This window comes from Eulemur rufifrons, chromosome 2 (genome assembly GCF_041146395.1).
Source record: "Eulemur rufifrons isolate Redbay chromosome 2, OSU_ERuf_1, whole genome shotgun sequence".
NCBI classification, from domain to species: domain Eukaryota; kingdom Metazoa; phylum Chordata; class Mammalia; order Primates; family Lemuridae; genus Eulemur; species Eulemur rufifrons.
Window position 1 is genome coordinate 18,327,961 of NC_090984.1, and position 26,430 is coordinate 18,354,390.

A 26,430-nucleotide genomic window follows, 5' to 3' on the forward strand; every position below is an offset into this window, starting at 1 on the left:
ATCAGGCACTTCCCGGGGCAGAAGATTCGGGTGCCTTGAGTGAGAGTGTTCTAGGAGATAGGGGCCCCACCCTGCCCTGCCCCACCCTTGGGACCAAGGTCCTAGGCCCCATGCTGGTTAACTCCTGCCCTGCCACAGGCCTTCCTGCCGCCAGGGCCAGCCTTGCTCCTGTGTGATAGGGATTCACTTCTGCCTGGCTGGGCCACCAGCCTTGTGCCTGGAGGATGGTCCCTGGCAGCTGCTGCTGCTCTTCCAACAACGGGATGGCCCTGCCTCCTGCGTTGGCAGAATTAGGAAGAGGGAGACTCCAGCTTCCTCAGAGCTGGCAGGGTCAGAAGAGCCTGCACCTGAGGCGGAGATACCTCAGCCCCATGTGATTAGGATTGGGTCAGAGGCGGGGACCTGAATCTGGGAGGAGGAGGCTCAGTGTGAGCGTGAGGGCTCTGCCCAGGGTTGGCATGATGGCTGGGGCTTTGGCAGATGGGCAGGAGTTTGCCAGCAGAGATAGCTGATGGAAGGGTTATTTGAGCTTACAGACCTCCAGGCACCCTGAGTCCCAGGTGTCTGTGGCATTTGCTGCTAACTGTGGTGTCGTGTGGGCTGGGTGGTGTGAGGCTAGGTGGGAAGGGGCTCCCAGAGCCCTCTGCATCTGGTGAGGCTTCCCCCAAGGCAGTGGGACCCAAAGCTGGCATCAGAGCCAGACAGGGGCGAGGGTGACACTAACTCTGTCCTTCCTGCCCTGCAGGTCTTGAGGACCGGCCCAGCCCCGGCTCCTGGGGCACCAGTGACCAGAACAGTTCCTCCTTCGACCCCAGCCGGGTGAGGAGGCCCTGCGGGGTCCCAGTCCCTGGGTGTCCTTTTCCTGGGGTGGGGGCACACAGGGAAACTGAGGCCGAGAGGAGGAGGAAATCAGATGCCAACCGGCTTCCCAGGGGGCTGGACTGAGAGACGTGGGTTCGAGTTCTGAGCCTGGCCCTTGGAAGTAGCCATCATAGAGGGGTGGGCCCAAGGCCCCAGAGCCCCAGCACTCCTCATCACCTATCTCTTCTAGACCTACAGCGAAGGCGCCCACTTCAGCGAGTCCCATGGCAGCCTCTCTTCGTCCACATTCCTGGGACCCGGGCTTGGAGGTGAGTGCCCGGGGTGGTGCCGCCACCGGTCCCGCTGCTACGCACACGTGCACGTGCGGTAGGCTTCCAGGCACGGTCAGTGCACGCAGGGCAGTGGCACCTCCTGAACATTCGCCCAGAGGTCACTGGCGGCCGAAGCCTCTGCCGATCCCCAGGGTGCAGGTGGACGCAGTCCTGGCCCCCCGGTATGGCACTCTGCGACTCAGCTTCCCTTCCTGCAATTTGGGGACAGGAAGGCGGTTCTGGACCCACTGCCTGCCCAGGGTTGCTTTGGGGTTCCGGGTGCCTGTGGGGAGGTAGACTTAGGGAGCCCTGGAGACTCCTCGAGGGGTCAGAGCCCACCTGCACCCTTCTGTGGCCCTCGTCATTGTAACCGAAAAAATCAGGACTCAGACGGGCCTGGGATCGAGTCTTGCTCCACCGTTGACTCCCCTTTCGAGCCTCAGTTTCCCCCCGGAACCATCCCTGTAGGAGGCAGTGAGGACATGCGCAGCTTGCCAGGCCCTGCTGTGTGCACGGTGCCATCAGTGTCTGTCATCGTCACTGCCCCAGCCCGTCCTGCACAGCAAACCAAGGCTCCGAGAGAAGTGACCTGTCTGGAGCCTGTGGCTGGGCAGGGGCTTGCCTGAGCGGTCATCCCCAGAGCCCTCCCTCCCGCCGGGTGACCCCTGCAGCCCCCCCCCACATTCATGACCCCCTCCTGCGAGAGTCTGGCACCTGGGGACTCAGGGGCTGGGGCAGTGGGAAGGGCTGGCTTCTCTGGGGCTCCTCCCTGGAGAGGGGCCTGGGGCAGCTCCCCCATGGTGCCTTGTCTGCTAAACACGGAGATTGTGCCGTCCCCCAGCGACCCTGGGACATGGGTTCCCTGCACGTCTCCAGGGTCTGGGCAGCGGGCGGGTAGCCAGCAGTGTTTCTGTTCGCGTTCGTGAGAAAACAGCATGTGGTGTGGTCGGTGCGTCTGCCTTGGGTGCTTCGATGTGTGACTGGGTTCAGGTGCTCTGCTCAGTTGTGAACTATGTGGCCCAGAGCGTTATTGGCCAGTGGGGAAACTGAGGCTGGAGGACTTTGAGGACCTTGGCCTTCATGCTGGACCTTGAGGGGGCAGCCCCTGGCTGAGGCCCCATGGGTGGGTCATGTGTCACTTTGCCCATGCTGGGATTTGGTGCACAATAGGTGGGTGGCCTGGGCAGGAAACAAATTGTGTGCAGTGGGGAGGGGAGGGGAGGGCTCGTCTGAGTTTTGTGCCCATTTCTTGGGTGGAGAAGGTGAAGCCCAGTGCCCCCCATAGTCCGGGGTGGCCCCTGCACCTGCCGGACACTAGGTTCCCCTCTGGCTGTTCCTTCCTCATGGCCTCTTCCTCTTGCTCCTGCTGGGCCCGAGGCTGACTTGGGTGGTTCCCACGGCTGGTTGTCCAGCAGCGCCGGAGCCCAGCTGTGTCCCACTTGGGCCCCCATGCCCAGGCTCAGCCGAGGACAGGGCAGGCAGGTGGGAGTTTGGAGCGGCCTCAGCCTCCCCACGGCTCAGGCACCTGCACATCCTTCCGCCTCCGTTTTCTCACCCATGGGATGGGGCCAGCGGCCGCTGCTGTGGGGTGTGGCCAGGGGGCCTGTGAGCATGGCCTGTTCCCCTCGAGGTCGCCATAATGACACGGGAGGGAAAAAAACACCAGAGTCCGGGAGCATTTGCTCTGGGAGTCTAGCTGTGGTCTTAATTTTAAAATAAAGAAACCAGTAGATTCTTTTTTCCTGGTTTGAACATAAATTAGTCAGTTGAGCATCCTGACTCCTCCTGTCAAGTTCAGCGCCCAGTTTAAGCCAAAAGGGGATTTAAATGGCTCTGGGTCTGAGCAGTCCGGGGAGTCTGCAGTTGTCCTCCCCAGGGGCTCTCTCAGGCCCCGACTGCTCCTTGTCACTGAGTAGTGGGAATCATCCCCTTGTCACTGAGTAGTGGGAATCATCCGGGGGAGGTGCTGCTTGTCATGTGGGCCGCACGCTCCTTCCTGAGCTGATGCTGGCAGAAGTCTGTGCTGTGCAGGTTGGGGAGCTGCAGGGCCTGGCGCTGAGCCTGGCAGACGCCACATACGCAGGCCACGGGGACGGACAGATGCCTCGTGTGAGCCCCGGGCCTCAGCTTACGACCTTGAACAGAGGAAACTGAGGCTCTGGAAGGGCAGAGGCCACCCTAACCTCAGTAGTCCCAGCTCCCGGACAGCGGACGTGTTGGTTGCAGAGTGTTTTGTGTTTTGAGTCAGCCCAAGATCATCTGGGGACCCCTTTACTGGTGGACGGGGAGACAGGCCCTGTTCTCTGTCTTATGCACTTACTGAGAGCCTGCTGTGTGCAGCCCTGTGCCAGGTGCTGGGTTGACCCCAACAGCCCCTCAGGGTGCTACTTGGAGTCAGTGACCTTGCTTCCTCCCCTGCAGGCAAGGGCGGTGAGCGGAGCACGTACGCCCCCTTCGGGAGAGACACGGGTGTTGGCGGCTTGACTCAGGTGAGGGACACTGGCGGGCCTGGTGGGGCAGGCTGAGTGCGGGGCGGGTGCCACCTGTTTCCCAGGCGGGGGTGGGGTGGCAGGCACCAGTGGGCAGGGACTTGCTTGGGTGACCCAGCTGGGGGGTATGGCCAGCTCAGCTCCCTTCCCTGCCCTCACCTGTTATTTTTTTTGTGTGTTTTAATTTTAAACAAATTTGGCACAATTTCCTCTTCTGATCTGCGGGAGCTTTCCCGGCCCGGCCAAGTTCTGTCCACTCCCTGGTAGCAGCTAAAATAGGTCAGGCCCTGGGCCAGGCCTGGCTGGCTGGGTGTGGATGGGGAGGGAGAGAGGCAGGTGGGACCCAGGCAGGCCACAGCCCCTGGCCCCACGGCTGCCCCACCCCCAGGTCCAAGCCTGGGGGGGCCAACATGCAGACCGAGTGGCAGAGAGGGAAACTGAGGCAACATGGCAGCCCAGGTGAAATTCTCACCCTTGCTGGGCCCGGTTGAGAGGCCTGGGGGGTGGGGGCAGCGACCGGCCCCAGCGGCCCTTGTGTGGGCTCCCATCCTGGGCAGCAGCAGGATTTACCTCTGCCCCTGCCAGTGACTCTGGATCTCAGGGCATTGTCCCGTCTGTGCTGGAGCCACAGTAGCAGCTGCTGCAGCTATTGAGCGCCAGCTGGATACCAGGCCCTGTGCCGAGGGTAGAACTCCCCCCTGGGCCAGGGAACAGCCAGCGTGCTCATTGCACAGATGGGAAGGTTGAGGTGTCCCGGGTTCAGGACGTGCAGGTCTTCAGAGCAAAAGGCTGCCCGTGCCGGGTCATCCACGATGGGAACATGGCAGGGCACAGACCCACAGCTCAGGCACTGGAGCCAGCTTGTAGGACCTGGCCGGGGGGGGGGGGGGCCTGATCCCCAGGAGTAGAGCCCGTGTGAGACCAGCACGTGCAGAATTAACCATTTCCTTCAGCTGTAACGAAACAAAAAGGCACCCACCAGGTCGAAGGACCAGATTCCATTGTCACCAAAACACGTGATCACGTTTGGTATCAACAGTTTTTCTTTCTCCGAGTTTTCTTTATGAAAATAAGTGTGCAGCTCGCGGCCCACAGTCTCAGGGAATGGCAGGTGTCGGGAAAGAAATATGGCGAGTGAGCAGAGGGGATGCTCCCTCTCCCACCACACCCTGATGGTCAGGGCTCCCCGTGGACGGTCCGAGGGGCTCTGGCCTTCCAGCTGGGATTGGCTTGGGCGCCTCCTGACCCCTGCCTCCCCGCCCAGGCCGGCTTCCTGCCAGGTGAGCTGGCTCTCGGCAGCCCCGGGCCGCTGTCCCCATCAGGCCTCAAGGGCAGCTCCCAGTTCTACTCCTACCCTGGCAACCCCCGGCGGAGAGCCGCGGACAGCAGCCTGGGTAAGTGGTGTCTGGGTCGGGGAGGCTGTGGGAGGGAAGTGGGGTGTCCTTAGCTGAGGGGACAGGCGGGGCAGACCCCTGTGCTTCACCCCGCACATCCTGGCTGGACGCTGGGATGGTCGCTAAACCAAGAGGTGGCTCTGTCCCAAACGTGGTTGCACAGGGTTTGTGTGGGTCACTGCTCCCCGGGTATCCGGGTTCAGGTTCCTGTGAGTGTCTGATCACTACATGTGTGTCAGCTGGTGGTCTTAGCTCACGCTTGCGTGTGTGTTTCCACGTAAAGAAACCTTTGAAGGTCTGATGTTGACTCCCGCACACCAAGCTGGTGGCCAGCATGGTGTCGCCTGCGAGGCTTCTCTGCCACAGGTCCCCGCCGCCTCCTTGCCTGCCGGCAGGGGCACAAGGCAACGTCAGCACCGTGCTGGATCATTTTTTAAACAGGGATGTCCCTGGCAACATGCACACAAGTGTGGAAAGTGGTGGCTCTGAGCTGACTGAGAAAAGGACACTGCTGAGAGCATTGGCAAAGCAGGACGAGGGTGCGGCCTCGTTTGGCCTCGCTGGAGACGTGGGCGTCTGCCTCTCGGATCTTTTCCTGGTCTGCGTGTGTCCGCTACTGAGGAGGGTGGGGACAGTCGGGGGACTTGGCGCAAATACCGTGAACAGCTCGTTTCCCAAACTCCTCCATGAGGTGGGGGGAAATGATTTTTTTGCACCTTTGGGCCTGTGTAGACCTGAGGTTTTTTTTTTGTTTTTTTTTTTTTTTTTTATTTCATCTTGTTATGGGGGATACAGAATTGCAGGTTACATACGTTGCTCCTGTACCGCCTTTCCCCCCAAGTCAGACCTGAGGTTTTTAACAGTTTTATCAAATGGAAAGCTGGAGGGTCTCTTCTCAGGAGTGGGGCGGGGGGGGCGGCGTGGGGCAGTGAGAGGTGTCCCCAGGGTGGGGGGAGACAGCACTGTGCCAGCTGGTGCGGGGGCACCAGACGGCGTCACTCACTCCTCTTGCTCCCGGCAGACACGCAGCCCAAGAAGGTCCGAAAGGTCCCACCGGGTCTTCCATCCTCGGTGAGTTGTGGGACAGGAGAGGGGGTGGGGTGGGGGGGACCCCACAGCTGAGTGCCTCTTGAGACCCTGAGGCTTAGGTACCCCCCCCACACACACACACCAGCTGCCACCACTCACCAGGGGGTTGCTGGCCCCTCCTGGGTTCTGAGCCAGAATCTGCCCCAAGCCCCCAGTTCTGCGGGGCAGGCAGGGAAGTCCTTCCTCAGTCCGGCCTGCATCTTTCTTGCTCTTAGAGGAAGCCAGGCCCTGTGGCTGAGGCCTCATTCACTGGGGCCAGGATGGAGCTCCCAGGGGTCCGGGCAGTCCAGAAGGGCCCCCTCCCCGTTGCCCTGTGTCTGCCTGTGTCTCTGCCTGCTGCCTGGCAGTTGGCAGGGTGCCAGGCCCGGCAGATGGTGGCGGCCTATCGGCAGCTCACAGTGCCGCACTCTCGCGATGCAATCACGCTGGAAGCAAAGGCAATTTACTGGTTCCCAGCTTGGCTGCCACGCCCAGGCTGGGCTCGCACTCCGGCCGGCCAAGCTCACGGCAGGCCTGGGTTTGGGTCCCGGGCTGGAGGCGCAGTCAGGCTCGAGCAGTTTTAAGGCTCCACGTGTGACAGTACCACTGCCCTCCCTGCTTCCCCAGGGCCCTCTTCTCCTGACACCCCAGCATCAGAGCTGAGAGTCCCCCGGCCCACCCTGCCCTGCTCTCTGCCCCAGGCTGAGGGTAGACATTACCAATCGATCCCAGCGCTTTCCTGCTGAGCCCAGCCACCCAGTTTCAGGCAGTGCCAGCCCATTAGAGTTGCCTCTGGGGCCAGCCGCAGACGCATGTCATTCCAGGGCACTGACTCTGAGGCCCCAGGGTCTCTTGTGATCTGGGCTGGGTCAAGCAAAGTTCCATCACTGGGGTATCTCATACAGGGCGCAAGGGAGAAGGAAGGGCTGGGGGCATCACAGCTAGGGCTTTGATGGGTCAATGGGAGTTTGCTGGATTAAGGAGGGAAGAGATACTCTGGACAGAGACCAGTCTCAAAGGCTTTAGGCAAAAAGGCCAGAATATTAGCAGGTGGGAGGGTGGCAAGAGGTGGTGGGGGCTGGCAAGGGAGCAAGAGAGACAGGGCACCTGCAGAACCACCTCAAGCACTGGGCCTGGGTTTACCCAGAGCGAGGGTGGTTTAGAGGGCAGGGTATGGAGCAAGGCAGGGAAGTTGGGTGGTGGGTGGACTAAGCCAGGGGGCGCTGAGGCTGGGGCTGGTGGATCCCCCACCAGGCCCCTCCCCCCTGACCATGCCCGCCTGCCTGCAGGTGTACCCACCCAGCTCAGGTGACGACTATGGCAGGGACACCACCGCCTACCCGTCTGCCAAGACCCCCGGCAGCGCCTACCCCAGCCCCTTCTACATGGCAGGTGCATGGGGGCTCTCCCTACAGCCGGGCAGGGCCTGGGGTTCGCCAGCCCCGCCTCACCGTCCCCCTCTCTGCAGACGGCAGCCTGCACCCCTCCACTGAGCTCTGGAGCCCTACCGGCCAGGCAGGCTTTGGGCCCATGCTGGGCGGGGGCTCGTCCCCCTTGCCCCTCCCCGCAAGCGGCAGCAGCTCCGTGAGTAGCAGCAGCAGTGGTGGTACATTCGGTGGCCTGCACCAGCACGAGCGCATGGTAGGACCACGGGGGGCGGGGCGGGGCGGGTGGCTCAGGGACAGCACCCTCTGACCAACGCTGCTCTCCCTGTCCCCCAGGGCTACCAGCTGCACGGGGCGGAGGTGAATGGGGGGCTCCCAGCTGTGTCCACCTTCTCCTCAGCCCCCGGAGTCGCATACGGCAGCGTCTCCAGCCACACGCCGCCCGTCAGCGGGGCCGACAGCCTGATGGGTACGGCCCCTGCCCCGAGGGAGCCATTGTCACTGTCAGTAATATCACCCACCTTCCCATGGGCCCACCCTGCCCAGTGGGCATGGGGGTGGTTTGGAAACAGCTCTCTAAGGAGTGGGTTTCCCACATTATATGGGAAAACCTAGGCTCAGAGAAGGGTCTTGCACACCCAGGGTCCTGTGATCTGCCCATCCCCAGAGCCTCGGCCCCTGTGGAGCCGGGTCAAGGCGTCAGGGGCAGGGAGCCCCTGGGGTGGGATGTCTGCATGGTGGCCGGGTGCAGGAAGGAGCTCCCCATCAACCAGGGCATCCAAGCCAGGCCACATCAGAGGGTGGCACCCCTGAGTTTGGGCCTCACCTTTCTCCTCCCACAGTCTCTCGAGGGACCACAGCCAGCAGCTCCGGGGACGCCCTTGGGAAGGCACTGGCCTCGGTGAGGCTCAGGGCAGGAGGTGGGGGGCTGGGCCAAGGACCGAGAGGCCGGCCCCTGACTGCCCATATCTCTTGTCCCTCGCAGATCTACTCCCCAGATCACTCAAGCAATAACTTCTCCTCCAGCCCCTCCTCCCCTGTGGGCTCGCCACAGGGTCTGGCAGGTCTGTGAAGGGTGCTGGGGCTGGCAGGCAGGTGGGGGAGGGATTGGGGAGCCCCAGGGGGCTTGTGGCATCTCACATCACAGAGCCAGGCAGCCAGAGCCAGGCAGCCGGACAGGACCCCCCACAGGCATGTGCTCCAGTGAACAATTGAGGAAGGCTCCTTGGAGGAGGTGATCTCCACATTACTCCTCCAAAGCCACAGCACGTAGCCAGGCAGTGTCAGGGGCTGGGTGGTGGCATCTGGGTTGGGTCACAGCGCAGGCAGAGGCTGGGAGGCAGGGCCCGCAATTTGTGGCTTGTGGACACGAGGGGATGCTCACTTACCCAGCAGATCCAGGGCAGACCGGAGCCAGTGGGGCGAGGCCAGAGCAGCAGGGCCGGGGCCGCCTGGCCTCTAGCCTCTGTGCGCATTGTCATTTGTTCCCTGACAGATATTTATCAGGTCCCAGCTGTGTGTCCCATGCCTGGCTCTGGTGAGGGGGACAGACCCTGTCCCTACAAGGACGGGCAGGGGGAGCTGAGTTTCTGGACGGCCTGGGCAGCTGAGTCCACACCTCTGCCTGGGACGCCTGGGGATTCTCACTGCACTGTGGCCTGTTTGGTCCCTGGGGCAGGTGGGCGGAGCCACTTTCTGGAGCACCTACTGTGTGTCCCTGAGCCATCTTCCACTTGTGCGGGGTTGGGGGGGGGTGTTGCAGGTGGGGAAACTGAGGTTCAGGTGGGGGACCTGCCTCGCAGGGCTGAGCACAGCGTTGCCTGTGACAGGCGCCCCCGTGTGGCCATACCAGGCAGCACAGCTGTTAACAGTTCCCTTCCCAAGGACCCAGCAGGTCAGGCTGTGCCCATCTCTGCCTCTTGAGCCCCCACTCACACGCCTCCTATGTCTTCCAGGGACGTCACAGTGGCCCCGCGCAGGAGCCCCCGGTGCCTTATCCCCCAGCTACGACGGGGGTCTCCACGGCCTGGTGAGCACCCCTGCCCTCCCACGGCCCAGGGGTCTTGCAGCCCGCAGAGTGTGCACTGGGACACACTCCCTGGGAAGAAACCTTTCAGTTAATTTCTCGGGAGCCCCCAAAGCCAGGCCGACAGAGGTTTCCCAGAGAAGGGGAGGTGTGACCTCTTGCTGCCTGTGTGCAGAGGGGACGTGTGTGGGGCCGTGTGGGGGTCCTGGCGGCCTCTCACCGCCCCACCTCCCGCAGCAGAACAAGATGGAGGACCACCTGGACGAAGCGATCCATGTGCTCCGCAGCCACGCCGTGGGCACAGCCGGCGACATGCATGGACTGCTGCCTGGCCACGGGGCGTTGGCCTCGGGCTTTGCCGGCTCCATGCCACTCGGTGGGCGGCACGTCGGCCTGGTGAGCACCGGGTGAGGCCGGTCAGGACAGGGGCAGGTGGGGACCCAGCCCAGCCCTGATATGCCCACCTCCCCACACCTGCAGGTCGGAGGTGGCCATTCAGAGGACAGCCTCGCGGGCAGCGCCAGCCTCCTGCACAACCACGCAGCACTGCCCAGCCAGCCGGGTGCCCTCCCTGACCTCTCTCGGCCGCCCGACTCCTATAGCGGTAAGCCCTTGGCACAGGACTGTCCAGCCCCCTGGTTCCAGCTGGAGAAACTGAGGCATGGTGGGAGTCCACCTGGGATTGTCAGTGACATGATGTCACCCCGTTCTTTAACCTCACAGGGGCCCTATGAGGGTAAGGCCTGGGATAGGGAGACGGGTCCCATCGGGGCAGGGTGCAGAGTAGGGGGCATCCCACCTGCCTTGCAGGTGAAGAATCTGAGGGTGGGACCCGGGGGCAGGTGCAGTCACCATGGGGGCTCCTGGGACATGGTGCCCAGTCAGCTTTTGTGGGAGGGACCAGAGGGGTCTGGCCTTGGCCTCTGAGCGGGTGATGCTGGCAGCTTCTGGACCGCTGCCCCTTGGTTCTCAAGTTGACAGTGGGTTGAGATTATCCAGTGGGCACACTTGGAGGATCCGCCGTGTGCCTGGCACCATCCTGGTGCTGGGGAACAACAGAGCCAAGCGGAACACAGCCCTCCCTTGGACATAGCTCTGCACACGGGAGAAGTATAGGATGCCGGGCGGGGGCGTCAGGAGCTTTTGCTCAGTTTAAAGCTGGTCCAGAGGCAAGAAGGTGGCCTGTGAGCAGAGCCTGGGAGGAGGCGGGAAGAGGCAGGAACCTGAGGGAAGGGCATCCAGGCAGGGGCACAGCCTGTGTAAAAGCCCTGGGGCAGGATGTGCCTGGTATGTTGGAGGAATAGCGAGGAGGCACGTGTGGCCAGAGCAGAGTAAGGAGGGGGAGACAGGGAGGAGAAGAGGGTGAGGAGGGGACAGGGCAGCTCGTGCAGGGCCTGGTGGGCCGCAGAGAGGACCTGGGCTCTGGGGGAGTTGGGAGCCATGGAGGGCTGTGGGCAGAGGAAGGATGGACCCTGACTCGGTGCTCACAGGCACCCTCTGGTGGCTGCTGTGGGGAGGATGGGCTATGTGGGGCGAGGGTGGGATCTGGGGTCCAGGGTGGAGGGGACTGGCTGGCCCAGGACAGATAAGGCCCTGCCCCGCGGGGGCCATGGTGGGGTGAGAAGTGGGTAGGTTCTGGGTATTGTGAAGGTGGAGCCCACAGGGTCTGCATGTGGACCGGACGTGGGCAGGGAGAGGAGGTGAGAATGGTGCTGGGATGTGCAGTAAGGAAGGGGATGGGTGGGGAAGTCCAGGCCTTGCTAACCACCCGGCACACCCATGACAAGTCGAAGAGAAAGTTGGGTCATCACGGGCCCCATCCTAGCCCCACACCCCTCCACCCCCAAAACCCAGCCTGATTTTTCAAATCAACCCTTCCCTGAGGTTTCGTTCGTGTGTGTGTGTGTGTGTTTCCCAAAGCCACAGTGCTGTTGGATTCTCTGACTTCCCAGATTTTATTAGCCCCAGGGCAGTGTCTCATCCTGGGCAGTTCTGCCCCCACAAGGACATTGGTCATGTCTGGGGACATCTGTGGTTGTCACACTGGAGGTGCTCCTGGCATGGGGTGGGTGGAGGCAGGGACGCTGCTCAGCACCTGCAGTGCCCAGGACACCCCACTGCAGAGGACCATCTGGCCCCAGTGTCCCCAGTGCTGGGAGAGAGACCCTGACCTTAACATTTTGTTGTGTTTTTGATAGAGACAGGGTCTCACTATGTTGCCCAGGCTGGTCTCAAACACCTGGGCTCAATCTTCCCACCTCAGCCTCCCAAAGTGCTGGGACTACAGTCATGAGCCACTGCGCCCAGCCTTTCTTGGTGTTATCTTTTGGTTGTCAGAAATTCTCAAATTTTATACGGTCAAGTTTATTGATTTGTTTCTTTAGAAAGCACGCAGACTGAAATGAGAACGATACGGAGATTGGCAGAGCACCTGGGCAAGGGTGGCATGGAAATTTGTGAAGCCTTCCATATTTTTAAATAAATGACTTAACTAATTTTCTGCCCCCCAAAAGGAAACAGCTCATTTAATACTTTAAGAAAAAGTTTTGGCTGGGTGCCGTAGCTCACGCCTGTAATCCCAGCATTTTGGGAAGCTGAGGCAGGAGGATCACTTGAGGCCAGGAGTTCACGGCTTCAGTGAGCTGTGATGACGTCACTGCACTCTAGCCTGTGTGACAGTGGGACCCTGTCTCACAAAAACAAAAATAGAAAAAGAAAAGGCTGCCTGCCCAGAATTGCAACAGAATTTCTGTATCTTTATTTTAAAGGCTGTAACGTTTTGCCTTTCACCTTTCAGTCTTTAATCTATCTGGAATTGGTGCCGTGTATGGTGTGAGGTAGGCGTTGCATTCTGGCTGTGTTTGGGGTTTTTGTTTTGTTTTGTTTTGTTTCTGGGAAATGAAGACCTGATTGCCCCAGGAGAGCTCTTGCCCCTCATCAGAAGGTCAAAGAAGGATTTGTCAGGTGGCCTTAGATGCCAGCCACAACCCCTGACCCAGGCCCATTGCAGGGCTCGGGCGTGCAGGCGCAGCAGCTAGCGCCGGCGAGATCAAGCGGGAGGAGAAGGAGGATGAGGAGAACACATCGGTGGCTGATAACTCGGAGGAGGACAAGAAGGAGCTGAAGGCCCCCCGGACGAGGACCAGGTGCCAGCTCTTCCTCGGCCCCACCCGCCCCCCACCCCGGCAGGACTCACACTCGCACACGCACACGTGCCTGCACCCATGCCCGCACCGGGAGGCTGTGGCGGGCCCCGCACCCGTCCCCCACCTCACTGTCTCCCTTTGGCCCCTCCTGGCCCCTCCCCCATAGCCCAGACGAGGACGAGGACGACCTTCTCCCCCCAGAGCAGAAGGCCGAGCGGGAGAAGGAGCGCCGGGTGGCCAATAATGCCCGGGAGCGGCTGCGGGTGCGCGACATCAATGAGGCGTTTAAGGAGCTGGGGCGCATGTGCCAGCTGCACCTCAACAGTGAGAAGCCCCAGACCAAACTGCTCATCCTGCACCAGGCCGTGTCGGTCATCCTGAACTTGGAGCAGCAAGTGCGAGGTCAGTGGGGGCGCGGGCCACCAGCCGTCCCCGCAGTGCGCCACCCTCCCGCCGCTCCTGCCCTGCTGTCCGCCCCCCCCCCCACCCGCCCTCACCCTGCAGTGATGTCCCCTCGTCTGGCCGCCTCCTCGTCCCCCTCTGGGGCAGAGGACCAGCCTGTCTCTGTGCTCCAGCCCTGCAGACCTGGGCCCTTTGGCTCAGAACCGTGTCCCCAGCCCCCAGCGGCCCCCATGCACCCAGGCACTTCCTTCCCAGGAAGCCCAGAGCCTGGGGCGCAGAGCCAGTGCTCCTGGAGCCCAGAGGCAGGAGCTGGCACCGACTGTTCACCTTGAGCAGGTGCCACATGGGGCCGCATGAGCCCATCTCACTCTCTGACTCAGTTTCCCCGTCTGTAGGTGGGTGTTAACCACACCCATTTCCCAGGGCTGGGTGAGGATGAAGGATGCAGACATGCAGACAGACGTCCCCACCAGTCCCCAAATGTGACTTGGCTCCCTCCTCCCCTCCTGCTGGCAACTGCTTCCTTAACTCCTCCCCATCCTGCGCCGTTAACCCTTTCTCTCCTGCAGCGCTGTCGCTTGGACCGGAGCCAAGCCCCGGCCCGCCCTGTCCCGCCCACTGTCCCTCAGCTCTGAACATCTGTACAGCGGTGTGTGTGTCCTGCCTGTGTCCCCACCTCTCTTCTCTCTGCCTCTTGCGCTGCTCTCTGCCTCTTGCGCTGTCCCCCGCCCCGTCTGCGGCTGTCCCCGCTGTCCCCGCTGCTTCCCCGGCGGCCCTCCCTCACCTCGCACTTGCTGCCCGACGCCTGGAATGGCCAGGGCTGCACCCTCGGGGGACCTTCCTCCCCAAATCCCCCAGTGGGACTTGAGGGAAGAAAGGAGACCCAGGGAACACGCCGGCCCCCAGTCCCCACTGTCAGTTTGGTCTGCGCGCTTGTCCTGGGCTCCAGAGGCCGCCACCACCGCCACCCGAGGGGCAGGGCAGGCAGGCAGGCAGGTGAGGCGAGGGAGGAGGAGGGACAGGCCATTGGCCCAAGGCCTTACCTGTGTCTTGTCTTGGCACCACCCAGAGCGGAGGGTGATGATGGCGATTAGCATTTATGCTGAGGAGGAGACTTGTCCAGGGCTGGAGTCGCTTGTCCAGAGCCCACAGCTAGAAGGGCCCGAGCTGGGATTTGCAGGAGACAGAAAAGGGTCTCAGCATTGCGCATGGCACGGGCTGTGTGCCCGGTGGGCTGCAGCTGCCCCAGGGACTCTTCGCTGTGGCAATGACAGCTGCTTTCCTGGAGGCCTTAGAGCCGCTTCTAGCCAGGCAGGTCCTCGGGGGGGTGGGGTGGGGGCTGGTACGTGGAGGCCAGGGGCCCGCCTGGGCAGCCAGAGGTCACTGTGAGGAACAGACACTTTCCTGAGGCCCCTTGGAGCATGGGGGTCTCACAGGGTTTGAGCGGGTTTGCTCCTGTGGGTGCCGACCCAGAGTCCCTGACTCCCCAGTCCTGGGCTTAGGGGGCCAGGCCTTCTTGGCACCCCCCACGGTGCTGTGGCCAGGCCTAGCTCTCCATCACCCAGCAGGCACTGCTCTGAGTGGGGAAGGTCGTCTCCTCGAGAAGGAGGAACTGGGGTAGGGCGCTGGGCCTCCCTTGCTCCCCAGCCCACCCCGGGCATGTGTCGCAAGCTCGGGGCAAGGGGACCAGCCCCCCCACAGATTTCCAGATGGGGAAACCGAGGCCCTACCTCCCTCCACATAAATATCTGGGAGCAGTGAGGCATTGGTCCGTCTTGGGTACAACCATGTACGCAGCCTCCCCTAGAGCTGGGTGCGAGCACACGTGCAAGTGGGCAGCCACGCAGACACACGGGAGAGTGCAGCTGCGGTCTCCACGCAGCACGGGACATGTTCCCTGTGCACGCGGATGAGCACATTTTTATGGATTTGAGCACACGAACAGCACATGCACTGACACTGTCACCCACACTGCCACCAGCTGTGTATACGCATTGCCACCCACACTGGCACCAACTGTGTACACGCACTGCCACCCACACCAGCTGTGTGCCCACACTGACACCAGCAGTGTGCCTGCACTGCCACCCACACCAGCACAAACACAGCCTGCCGGATCGCCTCCTTACAGCCCATCCCCGCCCTCCCGCCCACCCCTGGCCCGTCACTAACTGAGGCCCCGTGCTGTGACCCAGCAGTACAGAGGAGGTGCTGTCCCTGGAGGAGAAAGACCTGAGGGACCGGGAGAGGCGCATGGCCAATAACGCACGGGAGCGGGTGCGCGTGCGCGATATTAACGAGGCCTTCCGGGAGCTGGGGCGCATGTGCCAGCTGCACCTCAAGTCGGACAAAGCGCAGACCAAACTGCTCATCCTGCAGCAGGCCGTGCAGGTCATCCTGGGCCTGGAGCAGCAGGTGCGAGGTAGGCTCCCGGGCCAGGTCCCCAGGCGGCCGTCCCCCGCCCTGCAGCATGCTCTGCTGGGACATCTGTGTGCGTGGGCTCCTGGTCTCTGTCCGCATCTCCCAGTGGCTGGATTCAGACCCCATGACGTCCCCCAGACACCCCTGGACACCTAAGTCTCTTTGCAACACCCTAAACCTTCCATGGCCTTCTTTGGGAAGGAGATGACGTGAGAAACGGAGGGGCCATCTGTGCAGGGCCCTTGTCCCCACCCTCCCCCCATGCTGCCACCTCCCATTCTTCTCCGGGGACCCTCCTCCACAGTGCTCTCCCCTCCCCCCCCAGAGCGTAACCTGAACCCCAAAGCTGCCTGCCTGAAGCGGCGAGAAGAGGAGAAGGTGTCCGGTGTGGTTGGAGACCCCCAGATGGTGCTTTCTGCTGCCCACCCCGGCCTGAGCGAGGCCCACAACCCCTCCGGGCATATGTGAAAGGTACGCCGTCGTGGGACAAGTGATCTGGTCTGGCCCTGCGTCCTAGGCTGAGGAACAGTCAACACCAGGCGCTGGCTGTTCAGCTGCTCGGTGGGCTGGATGTGGCGCCTCACACGCCATCGCCAGCATTGAGCCAACACCTGACCCACTGAGGTTCCAAATGACGGAGCTGGGCAGGCGATACCATGTGGGGGATCTGCCCGGCTCCCTGGCCCACCCCCCACTGGCCTCCACCCCCTGCCCCAAGTCTCAGCCGCTGTGGCACCTGTGACATGCCCCCTGGACCCCGAGTTGTGTCTGGGCCCCGTTGCCTGGGCCGAAAGGAGCATTTTGGGGTGGGGGGGAACAAAACCGAAAGCAAGCAACAAAATATACACTTTGTCATAAAGGAAAGAAAATGCCTTAACTCTAAAACGAGAACCGAAACATATCACTCGAGGGAGATGCTGTGCAAACGCAGCTTGTTCAGAAGCTGCCAGCAAATCGTGCCTAAGCCTATTTTTTTTTAAGGAAAATAAAAAGAACATTAGTTATGAGATTTTTTTTTTTCCTTAATGTAGAAGAAAACTAGTAAGGATGGTCTTGGTCTATCTTTTTTGTTTTTTTTTTTAAAGCTTTTTTGGCATATGTTTTGTAAGCAACAAATTTTTTTGTATAAAAGTCTCGTGTCTCTTGCTATTTCTGCTGCTGTTTCTAGAACTGAGTTTTGCATTTCATGATCAACCAGATTATTAAAAGTTGCATTAAAAAGACCCAATGTAAACCTGAGGTGCCCACACCCCTCCACTCCCGAAGCCACTGCACACAGACGGCGCAGGGACAGGCAGGCATGTAGTCACCTGTTGTGTTCCTTGGGTGCTGGGGTTTCTTAGTGTTGTGGAGAGTGAAGCGGATGGGCCTTGCCCCGGTGGGGGACCTCCTGGGGCTGTCCCGGCCGTCCTCTGCCCCACTCAGGGAGGGCACAGGCTCCCGCCGTTCCTGGCCTTGTGGGGAAGGGACTTCTGCAGGGAAGGGGACATTCCTCCCAGGTGAAGCTGCTCCCAAGGCACCTGCCCCCCTCCTCACCAGCTGCCTTCCCTGGGACCCTGCACACCTCTCCGAAAGGGGGCATTTTGTTGGGACCAACGATCCCTGATGCATGCTGGGGGCCTCCCCAGACACCCCACCCTTCATTCCTTCCACCCAGGGACCCAAGCCCATTTTCTGGGCCCTGGCAGGGGGGCTGTGGCTAGGGGGCCAGCACAGAACACACCCTACCCCAGGGAGCACTCCTGGGCCCTGGGGCCACACCTGCTGCCCTTCTATGCAGGGCCTGGGGCCGAGAATGGCTGGAACAGGGAGGAGGGCCAGGGCGGACCCCATAAAGGCCCCCAGGCCTCCCATTTGTCCCCACTGCAAAACCAAGAGCTGGGCCACTCCTGGGGCCATCTGTGCTGTGTTCCCAGCACTCAGGTCTCTCTCCAAACCCCCTTTTGTGGTCTCATGTTGTGAGGAGACCAAACTTGTCCCAGGGCCACCAGGGTGGTTGGTCACTGTGTCACCCAGGTGTGGGGTCAGGTCTGCCGGGTGCCTTCATTTTCCTTACCCCCACATAGAGGCCTTACGGACCCCAGGCTGGCTGTGTTCACCCAACAGCAGCTCAGACGTCTGCCCCTAGGAGAGCCAGGGCTGTCTGACTTCCCTCCCCACCTGAGGCCCAACGGGAGGTTCGAGGAGAGCCCCAAGGCCAGCTCGAGGTGGGGCGATCCACAGCCTGGGGGCTGCCCCCTGACCTCTGGTGTCCCGTGGGGTCTGCCAAGGACAGTGGGCACAGGACAGAGCTGTCTGGTCTAGGGGCCAGTTCGCCTTCTGTGGACACTTCCCCCTGGTCCGTGTGGGTTTTGTCTCTTAGGGAACCTGCCTTTATTTCCCTCTTTGCTCTAGTCCTGTCCATACATCCAGACAGGCAGCGGCCGAGAAGCTGCCATGAACCCCCAAGGCCCCGTAGACTCTGGAACTGTGTATTATATACATAATTTAAGTTATATATATGTAATAAGATTAACCCAGCATGAGAAGGAAGAGAATACATAGCAGGTGAGCAGGGGGAAGAACTGCAGTTGCTGGGGGACATTGTGCTCTGAGTGCCTCAAGATAACTGGTTTTCAAAACAAAGTCTTTTGTTTTTTTTTTTTTTTTTAAGAAAAATAATTTTGTACGTGTCAACACAGCTGGCTGGATTATTTGGGATTTTTAAACGATCCTCTCTGAAGTCGATTTGGTGACCTGTATATAACAGCAGTGTAGCAATAAATGTGACATTTTATACCAACAATACTCCACAGAGTCCTTCAGGTGTTGGGTGCTTATGTGTGAACGGAGGGAGGAGTCTGAGGTTCAACACACGCGTCATGGAGTGCAGCCTGCCGGGGGGGTGGGTAGGAGGTGCGTGCACCTGTGCTGTTTGCAGCAAAGGGAACTTCTGGGTCCACAGCTCCGCGGGGGAGGCCAGGAACCTGCACTTGGAACAAGGGCTCCAGCGGATCTGGAAGCAGGATTGACTCTCAGGGGAAAAGCCCCTTCCTGGGGTGCTGCACTTTGCAGGGCAGCCCTGAGTATAGGGACGACCTGGACCTTCCGTCCTCCCACCCCCAGGGCTCCAGAACTCCCCGTGTCCTGGGCCGGTGGAACTGGCTTCTCACTGACCTCCCTGCCTCCAGCCTTGCTGCCCAAATCTGCTCACGTCACTTCCCCTCTGAAACCGTCCATGGCTCCCTGTTCCTGTGGGGGAAACTCGGCTCCCGAGTGGGGCCTTTGCGATGTACCCCCACAACCAGTCCCCTGCAAATCATGGGCACAGCTCCCAGGGGAGAAGGGACTGTAGTACCCCTGGCCTCCACCCACTCCACGCCAGGAGCACCCCCAACCCAGTCGTGACAACACATGTCCCCCAACATCACCAAGTCTCCCGGGGGGACAGAAGGCCACAAGGTTACCAGCAAGACCCGGCCAAGGAAACTCCATCCTGTTTCTTCTGTGAATAAATTGCAAGGAAAATTAAAGAGATGAAGTCAGTGGAAAGAGATTCAAGAGATGTAGCAATCGATCTTGGATTCTGGGCTTTCCCTGGGTTCCGTGTCAAAGCGTAAAGACAAGTTATGACTTTGGACACAATGGAAAATACAAGCATTGGATACTTGGTGACTTCAAACAATTATTTTTAGAACTGCTTTGGTTCGGTAATGGAATCGTAGCTGTTCCTTTTATAAAAAAGATTCCTTTGGCCGGGTGCAGTGGCTACTTAGCAATGAAGCTCATGTTGGGGTTTGCTCTGCAGTAATCAGGAAATAGCACGGTGGGGACGGGGAAAGAAGCCCAGCTCTGCCCGGAGGGTCGAGGAGGCTGCCTTTGTCACCCCATTCTGTTTTGTTTCTACGGTGAAAATAAATATATTTTGGAAACAACCCAAGTGTCCACCAACAGATGGATGGATAAACACAACGTGGTCCATCCACACAGTGGAGTATCACTCAGCCATGAAAAGGGATGAGGCTATGACACAGGCTGCAGTGTGGCTGGACCTTGAGGACATCGTGTTCAGTGAGACGCCAGACACAGCAGAGATGGAGAGAGATTTGTAATAATAATCCAGCAGCGCGGCGGTGAGAACCCGGGACGCCTCCCACAGGGGTTTAAGTCCCAGCCCTTCCCTTATGTGCGCCTCTGGGCAAGTACCTTCCCCGTCGGGTCGCAGCTTCCTTCCTTGTAAATAATGTCCTGGCACATACTAGGGGCACAAAGTCACCAGCCCAGTATTCCGGGCTGGACTGAGTTACAGATGGCCGTGTGGCTGTGGGCCACTCTGACCACCGGACGCAGAGACAACAAGCGGTAGCCGCCAGATCACGAGGTCAAGAAGCCACGCCCGCCCCAATAAGGCCCTCCCCGGAAGTGACTGCAATGAGTTTCCGAGTCTGCGCGCGCAGCGGCGGCCCGCGCCAAGCATGCCGGGGCGGGGTTCCCCTGTGCGCCTGCGCAGTGCGCCCGCGCCTGCGCAGTGCGGCTGGACAGACCCGAACGGGTCACCCTGACGGTGTGGACGGCGCCGAGATGCTAACCAGGTTCCTGGGCCCGCGCTACCGTGAGCTGGCGAGGAACTGGTGAGGACGCCTCCCCCGCTGTTCCCCCTGGCTCCCACCTCTGGCCGGGTCGGGGCCCCCTGTTGCGCCCGGTTACAGAAGAGGAAACTGAGGCCCAGAGTGGTTGGCGGTGTGTCCCGGGGCGCGCGGGACGCGGCGGGTCCGAGGGCAAAGCCTAGCATCCCCGGCTCCGTGGTTGAGTCGCCCAGAGCCTCAGTTTCCCCGTCTCTACGTGGGGATCCCACTGGTGCCCACCTGGACGGAGTCGCCCGGAAGGTGCGCAGCTCTGCCGCCCGCGGACGCCCACCTGCGCCCGGCGCCCTCGGCTCAGGTGTTTGGGCCTGAAACTAAACCTCTAAGCCTCTGGCTTTGCTTTTATTATTATTTTTTAGTGATTTTTGCCAAGGAGCGTGAAACCTGCAGCTGCACCTGCTCGCGGGCGGCGGGACGGGGTGGGGGTGGCCTTAGCGGGCAGGCGCTGACCGGTGTCCCCATGTGGCGCGCTAAGAAACAAGCGGTTGTGCCTGGCGGCGTGTCCCCGCGCTGGAACATGCTTCTCCACCCCAGACAGGGAGGCAGAAGTGGGAGTTGGGGGTGGGGGGTCTGGAGCTGGCGGGGACCTTCAGGTGGACCGCGATGGTGGCACTTTACAGTTTGGGTGACTCTCCGGCCTGGGAGAACACAGCGGCCCGGGGCAGTCAGTGCTGCCTCTCCCAGGTGTGGTGGGTCCACTCCCATCTCTGCCTGGTAAGTGCAGTGACCCGCCCCCATCCGTGTTTTCGTTCAGTCAACAAGCATTTATTGAGCACCCACTGTGTGCTCGACACGCAGTAATAAACAGAACCCTGTGGGCTGACACTAGTTGCAAGACAAAGTAGACCAGTGAGATCTGTGGGGTGTGGTTGGCCTGAATTAATAAAGTAGGGGACTGGGGTGCAGCCCTGTCCCACCAGACCATGGCTTTGGTAGACCAGGAAGCAGGTTTCAGTCCCCTTCCCGGGGGCACTTTGGGGTTGTGTCTCAGACTCGGGGCTCGGAGGGTCCCTCCTCACTAACTGGGTACCCCACAGATCACACCTTCTCTGGGCCCTGGTGTCTCAGGCTGAGAAAGGGGAGACAATGTGGTTGCGGGGCGATCAGTGTGGTCATGGTAAGTCCTTCCTCAGTGCCTGGTGGAGGTCAGGTTTGGCTGGGGCAGGTCAGTTTCCAAGCTCATTCACGTGTTTGTCAGCGGGATTTGGTTCCCCGTGGCTGTTGGCTGGAGGCTGCTCTCCGTTCTCTGCCACATGGGCTCCTCTATAGCACAGGTCACAATGTGGCAGTGGCAGCTGGCTTTCCCCAAAGCAAGTGAGAGGACACAATGGGGCACCCAGGTTGGGAGTACACTAGAAGCGAGTGCCTTGGTTCACACTCTACGGGGGTGTGAATGCCAGGGGGTGGGATTGCTGGGCCATCCTGGACTTTCCCAGTGTGTGCTGTGGTGGGCAAGGGTGTGGACTCGGACCCTGATGCCTCAGTTCCCATCGCCACTCTCTGCCACCCTGGCTGTGTGTCTTCAGGGAGTGACTCGCCCCCTCTGTTGTTTAAAACAGGTACTTTGATCATGGCGCCTCCCTGAGTCCTGCAGAGCCCACAGCACTAGTCAGAGTAGCTCCGGGCTGGGGGTGGGGGGCACCAGCTGTGGGGGCAGGAGAGGCCCCCCAGAGGGTGAGCCCCGAGTGGGGCCTGACTGCCCACTCCCTCTGGCAGGATGCCCACGGCGGGCACGTGGGGCACCGTGGGTGCTGTGGGGCTGGTATGGATGACCGACTGGCGGCTGATTCTGGACTGGGTGCCTTACATCAATGGCAAGTTTAAGAAGGACGATTAATCAAAATGACCGTCCATGGACCCCTCTGGTAAGTCCCAGCAAGCATGTTAAAGTCGTGGCTGCCAGATGATGCACAAGGCGGTTCCCTGAGCTTCCAGAGCTAGGGCTGGCAGGTCTCAGGGACTCCCCTGGATCATTCACCTGGAGAGTACTACATGAGGGCGGGCCTCCGCATGAGGCACCTTCTGGCACCTTCCACCCATCGGCACAGAGCTGCCAGCCCAGCAGCCTTGGTCTGTGTGACTAGGGAGTGGGCCTGGCCCCTTCCTGCTGGACGGCTCCTGGCAGTCTTGGAGCCTCAGCAGTGCTGGCCACCTCAGTCTGTACCCCAGCCCTGGCAGGATGGATGCCCGTTCTGCAGATGGGGAAGGTTAAGGATGTTCCACGGCCACTGTCCCGAGGAGCTGCCTTGGGCATCACTCGAGGACTTAGACTCACCCGTATGTTTCTACATGGTGCGGGTGCCGTGCCAGCCACTTGGCCTGTGTCAGAGCTCGTTGCCCACCTGACAGTCCCACGTGGGCACGACTCTCACACCCCCATGTTGCAGATGGGAACCTGAGGCCCAAGGCTACACAGCTCAGTGTGGACACGGGCCACAGAATCTGGCTACGGGGTCTGTCCTTGTCACCACTTGCAGCCCAGAGCCTGTGCCATTTCAGTGTCTGGTGAACTGGCGTCCCCATGACACTGGCACAGCCAGCTTCTGGTGGAAGGGACATCTCTGCTTACCCTGCCTTGTCCCCTTCCCCTCCAGGCATCCGGTGGTCTGGTGGTGCCAGCTTCTGCCATGGTAGCACCTGCTGCATCAGGAACAGCCCAAGCCCTCCGGATGGACCCCGAGGAAATCCACAGCGTTACTTAAGATGTCTCATGTTTCGAAAACAGCTTGGATGTTTTAATGCGTGTAGCATTAAACCTCACTGTGAAACCTGCCCCCCACCTGGGTGTTGATCATGCTGGTGACGCAGTTACTTTGGCTGCAGCCCCAGTGGCTCAGGTGACCCGGGGGTCCCTTCAGCTCCAAAATGTTGCAAATCTAAGCAAGTTGTCCAGTGGCTGGCAGAAATTGTTTGACTATTTAAAAAGTTTCATGGATAACTGCTGCTCAGCATGTTTGTTGCTGCCTGAACAAGTTACCGCACAACTTAGTGGCTTAAAGCAACAAACATTCATTATCTCACGGTTTCTGTGGCTCGAGTTTGAGAATGGTTTATCTGGGTGGTTCTGGCTCAGGGTCCTGTGAGGTTGCAGTTGAAGCTTCAGCTAGGGGTTTGAGCCACCCTCAAGCTGGCACCCTCTCGTGGCTGATGGGTGAAAGCTTCAGTTCCTCCCCATCGGAAGCCTGACACAGAGCCTCTTGAGCATCCTCACAACATGGCCACAGGCTTCCCCAGAGCAATTGATCCAAGGGAGAGCAAGGAGAAGGCCATGTGCTTTTATGAGCTAACCTCATAACTCTCATGCTGTCACTTCCTCCACGTCTAGCTTGTTAGAAATAAGCCCTACACCCAGCCCACACTCAAAGGGAAAATTTGGCTCTGAGTTTTAAAAGGAAAACTGGCTATCAGAATGTGTAGACATTTTATTTCCCATCCAAGTACTAACCAGGCCTGACCCTTTTTTTTTTTCCTTTTTTTTTTTTTTTTTTGGAGACATAGTCTCACTCTGTTGCCCAGGCTAGAGTGCTGTGGCGTCAGCTTAGCTCACAGCAACCTCAAACTCCTGGGCTCAAGCGATTCTCCTGCCTCAGCCTCCCGAGTAACTGGGACTACAGGCGCCACCACGCCTGGCTCATTTTTTTCCTATTTTTTGTAGAGATGAGGTCTTGCTCTTGCTCAGGCTGGTCTCGAACTCCTCGCCTTAAGCGATCCTCCCACTTTGGCTTCCCAGAGTGTGTAGACATTTTAAACTGTAAGGAAACCAGAGTTCACCTCTAACCCACCTTGTATCTCTTAATGAATGGGCTTTTCAGCTAGATCTAGAAACCAAATTGACACCAAACAGATTAATGAGGAAAGCATACAAATTTCAGTACTTTTACATGTACATGGGGATTTCACAGGAGAGTAATTCCCGAAGAAGTGGCCAAAGCAAGATGTTTTTGTACTTTCTAAACAAAAAATGAAAAAGTAGAGAAGAAATGACAAGATAAAGAAAATCTGGCTAGAGACAGAAAGTTTTCTAGGGGCGTCCTTAGGAGCTACATGGGGAGGTGTAAAACCAGTGGAAGATGTGGTTTTGGTTGATTCAGGTCCAATCACCTCCATGTCTCTGGTGACAAGGGCTGTTTTCTCACCCTGGTACAGACAGGGTACCCCTCCCAGCAGAATCTTTATGGCTTGTTGCTTTCAAGAAGAGACAGATCATCTTACCCTTTCTGAAACTAAAATGTCTCTAATGTTTTCAACTTGAAATAATCAATATAGGCTAATGTGGGAGGATCACTTGAGCTCAGGAGTTCGAGACCAGCCTGGACAAGAGCAAGACCCTGTGTCTACTAAAAATAGAAAATTAGCCAGGTATGGTGGCACACACCTGTAGTCCAAGGTACTTGGGAGGCTGAGGCAGGAGGATCACTTGAGCACAGGAGTTGGAGCCTGCAGTGAGCTATAATGATGTCACTGCACTCCAGCCCAGGCAACAGATGGAGACGGTGTCAAAAATAATATGTCGGCCGGGCGCGGTGGCTCACGCCTGTAATCCTAGCACTCTGGGAGGCCGAGGCGGGTGGATTGCTCAAGGTCAGGAGTTCGAGACCAGCCTGAGCGAGACCCCGTCTCTACTAAAAAATAGAAAGACATTATATGGACAACTAAAAAAATCTATATAGAAAAAATTAGCCGGGCATAGTGGCGCATGCCTGTAGTCCCAGCTACTCGGGAGGCTGAGGCAGTAGGATCGCTTAAGCCGAGGAGTCTGAGGTTGCTGTGAGCTAAGCTGACGCCACGGCACTCACTCTAGCCTGGGCAACAAAGTGAGACTCTGTCTCAACAAAAAAAAAAAAAAAAAAAAAAAAAAAAAAAAAAAAAATAATATGTCAACTAGGCAGCCCTTTTGGGATGGCACCTGCTTCCCGCCTTCAACACCATCACGAGGGGCACAGAAAGGTCTATGGGACCAAGTCAGTCCCCCTCCCCAGTGCACCTGTCATTCTCCCTGACTCTTGCCAATTTCTTGAGAATTCTTCTAGAAACGTTCTAGGCATATGTAAGCATATTGTGGAAACAACTATGGTATTAGTCTGCAAGGGCTGCCATGACAGAATACCACAGATTTTTCGAGGCTTAAACAAAGGAACTTTACCTTCTCACAATTCTGGAGGCTGAAGTTGGGCAGGGTGGACTCCCGGACTCCCAGTGAGGCTCCCCTGGCTTACAACTGTGTGCAAACGTTGTGGACAGGAGTGGGCCCTGTGGTGCCTCTTGGGATAAGAACACTAATCCTGTCTGATCAGGGTCCCACTCTTGTGACCTCATTTAACCTTTTTTATTTTTTATTTATTTATTTATTTATTTTTTGAGACGGAGTCTCACTCTGTTGCCTGGGCTAGAGTGCCATGGTGTCAGCCTAGCTCACAGCAACCTCAAACTCCTGGGCTCAAGCAATCCTTCTGCCTCAGCCTCCCGAGTAGCTGGGACTACAGGCATGTGCCACTGTGCCCGGCTAATTTTTTCTATATATTTTTAGTTGTCTAGCTAATTTCTTTCTATTTTTTTTAGTGGAGAAGGGGGTCTTGCTCTTGCTCAAGCTGGTCTCGAACTCCTGAGCTCAAACGATCCTCCTGCCTTGGCCTCCCAGAGTGCTAGGGTCACAGCTACCTCGCCCAGCCCTCATTTAACTTTAATTATTAATAATTAAATACTTCCTCAGGGACCCCACCTCCAAATACAGTCACATTGGAGTTTAGAACTTCAACATACAAATTTGTGGGGGACACAGACATTTAATCCATAGTGGCCTTTTTTTTTCCCCCTTGAGACAGGGTCTTGCTCTGTGGCCCAGGATGGAGTGTAGTGGTGGCATCACAGCTCACTGCAGCCTCCAACTCCTAGGCTCAAGCGATCCTCCTGCCTCAGCCTCCCAAGTACCTGGGACTACAGACACGCACCACCACGCCCGCCTAATTTTTTCTGTTTTTTATAGAGACAGGATCTCGCTCTTGCTCAGGCTAGACTGAAACTCCTGGGCTCAAGTGATCCTCCTGCCTTGGCCTCCCTAAGTGCAGGGATTACAGGTGTGAGCCACGGAGCCCAGCCATGGCCATATATTTTTTTTTTAAATAGAAATAGTGGTATTTGCTACACACCATTGTATGCCTGCTTTTTTCACTTAAGGCTTGTTTCCCGGAGGAGTCCTTCCACTTCAGTAAACACAGAGCTTATCCAGTTTTTAGGCAGCTGCCTAGTATTCCAAAGTGGGGCCGCACCAACATTTATCAGCCACTCTGTTACCAAGGGATGCTCATTTCCTGTTATTTGCTATTAAAATAATGCCCTTGTAGTAA

At 58.9% G+C, this 26,430-nt stretch overlaps 1 protein-coding gene, 1 long non-coding RNA gene and 1 other non-coding gene across 6 annotated transcripts in view; all 3 read left to right on the forward strand.

Moving 5' to 3' along the window:
* TCF3 (transcription factor 3) overlaps positions 1 to 18,271 on the forward strand; it is a 32,343-nt gene extending 14,072 nt beyond the window's left edge. Inside the window, exons 4-19 of one of the 4 annotated variants that reach the window (XM_069480924.1) lie at positions 746 to 819; positions 1,052 to 1,130; positions 3,555 to 3,622; positions 4,887 to 5,016; positions 6,038 to 6,087; positions 7,374 to 7,476; positions 7,553 to 7,725; positions 7,806 to 7,938; positions 8,312 to 8,370; positions 8,455 to 8,533; positions 9,425 to 9,498; positions 9,733 to 9,891; positions 9,976 to 10,099; positions 12,506 to 12,641; positions 12,808 to 13,043; positions 15,790 to 18,271. In XM_069480924.1, the coding sequence (XP_069337025.1) occupies positions 746 to 819; positions 1,052 to 1,130; positions 3,555 to 3,622; positions 4,887 to 5,016; positions 6,038 to 6,087; positions 7,374 to 7,476; positions 7,553 to 7,725; positions 7,806 to 7,938; positions 8,312 to 8,370; positions 8,455 to 8,533; positions 9,425 to 9,498; positions 9,733 to 9,891; positions 9,976 to 10,099; positions 12,506 to 12,641; positions 12,808 to 13,043; positions 15,790 to 15,932 (1,820 nt within the window). In that variant the 3' untranslated portion in view covers positions 15,933 to 18,271. Of the gene's footprint in view, positions 1 to 745; positions 820 to 1,051; positions 1,131 to 3,554; positions 3,623 to 4,886; positions 5,017 to 6,037; positions 6,088 to 7,373; positions 7,477 to 7,552; positions 7,726 to 7,805; positions 7,939 to 8,311; positions 8,371 to 8,454; positions 8,534 to 9,424; positions 9,499 to 9,732; positions 9,892 to 9,975; positions 10,100 to 12,505; positions 12,642 to 12,807; positions 13,044 to 15,238; positions 15,466 to 15,789 lie in introns of all 4 variants that reach the window. The other 3 variants (XM_069480926.1, XM_069480927.1, XM_069480925.1) reach the window with 3 other exon arrangements.
* LOC138381102 (U6 spliceosomal RNA) lies at positions 11,869 to 11,971 on the forward strand. The gene has a single exon (XR_011233041.1). It is a non-coding gene; the product is annotated as a U6 spliceosomal RNA (small nuclear RNA).
* Positions 18,272 to 20,009: 1,738 nt separating the features above from the next.
* On the forward strand, positions 20,010 to 21,864 carry LOC138373763 (uncharacterized). Its single transcript, XR_011231285.1, has 3 exons — positions 20,010 to 20,074; positions 20,707 to 20,800; positions 21,803 to 21,864. It is a non-coding gene; the product is annotated as an uncharacterized lncRNA (long non-coding RNA).
* Positions 21,865 to 26,430: the final 4,566 nt, after the last annotated feature.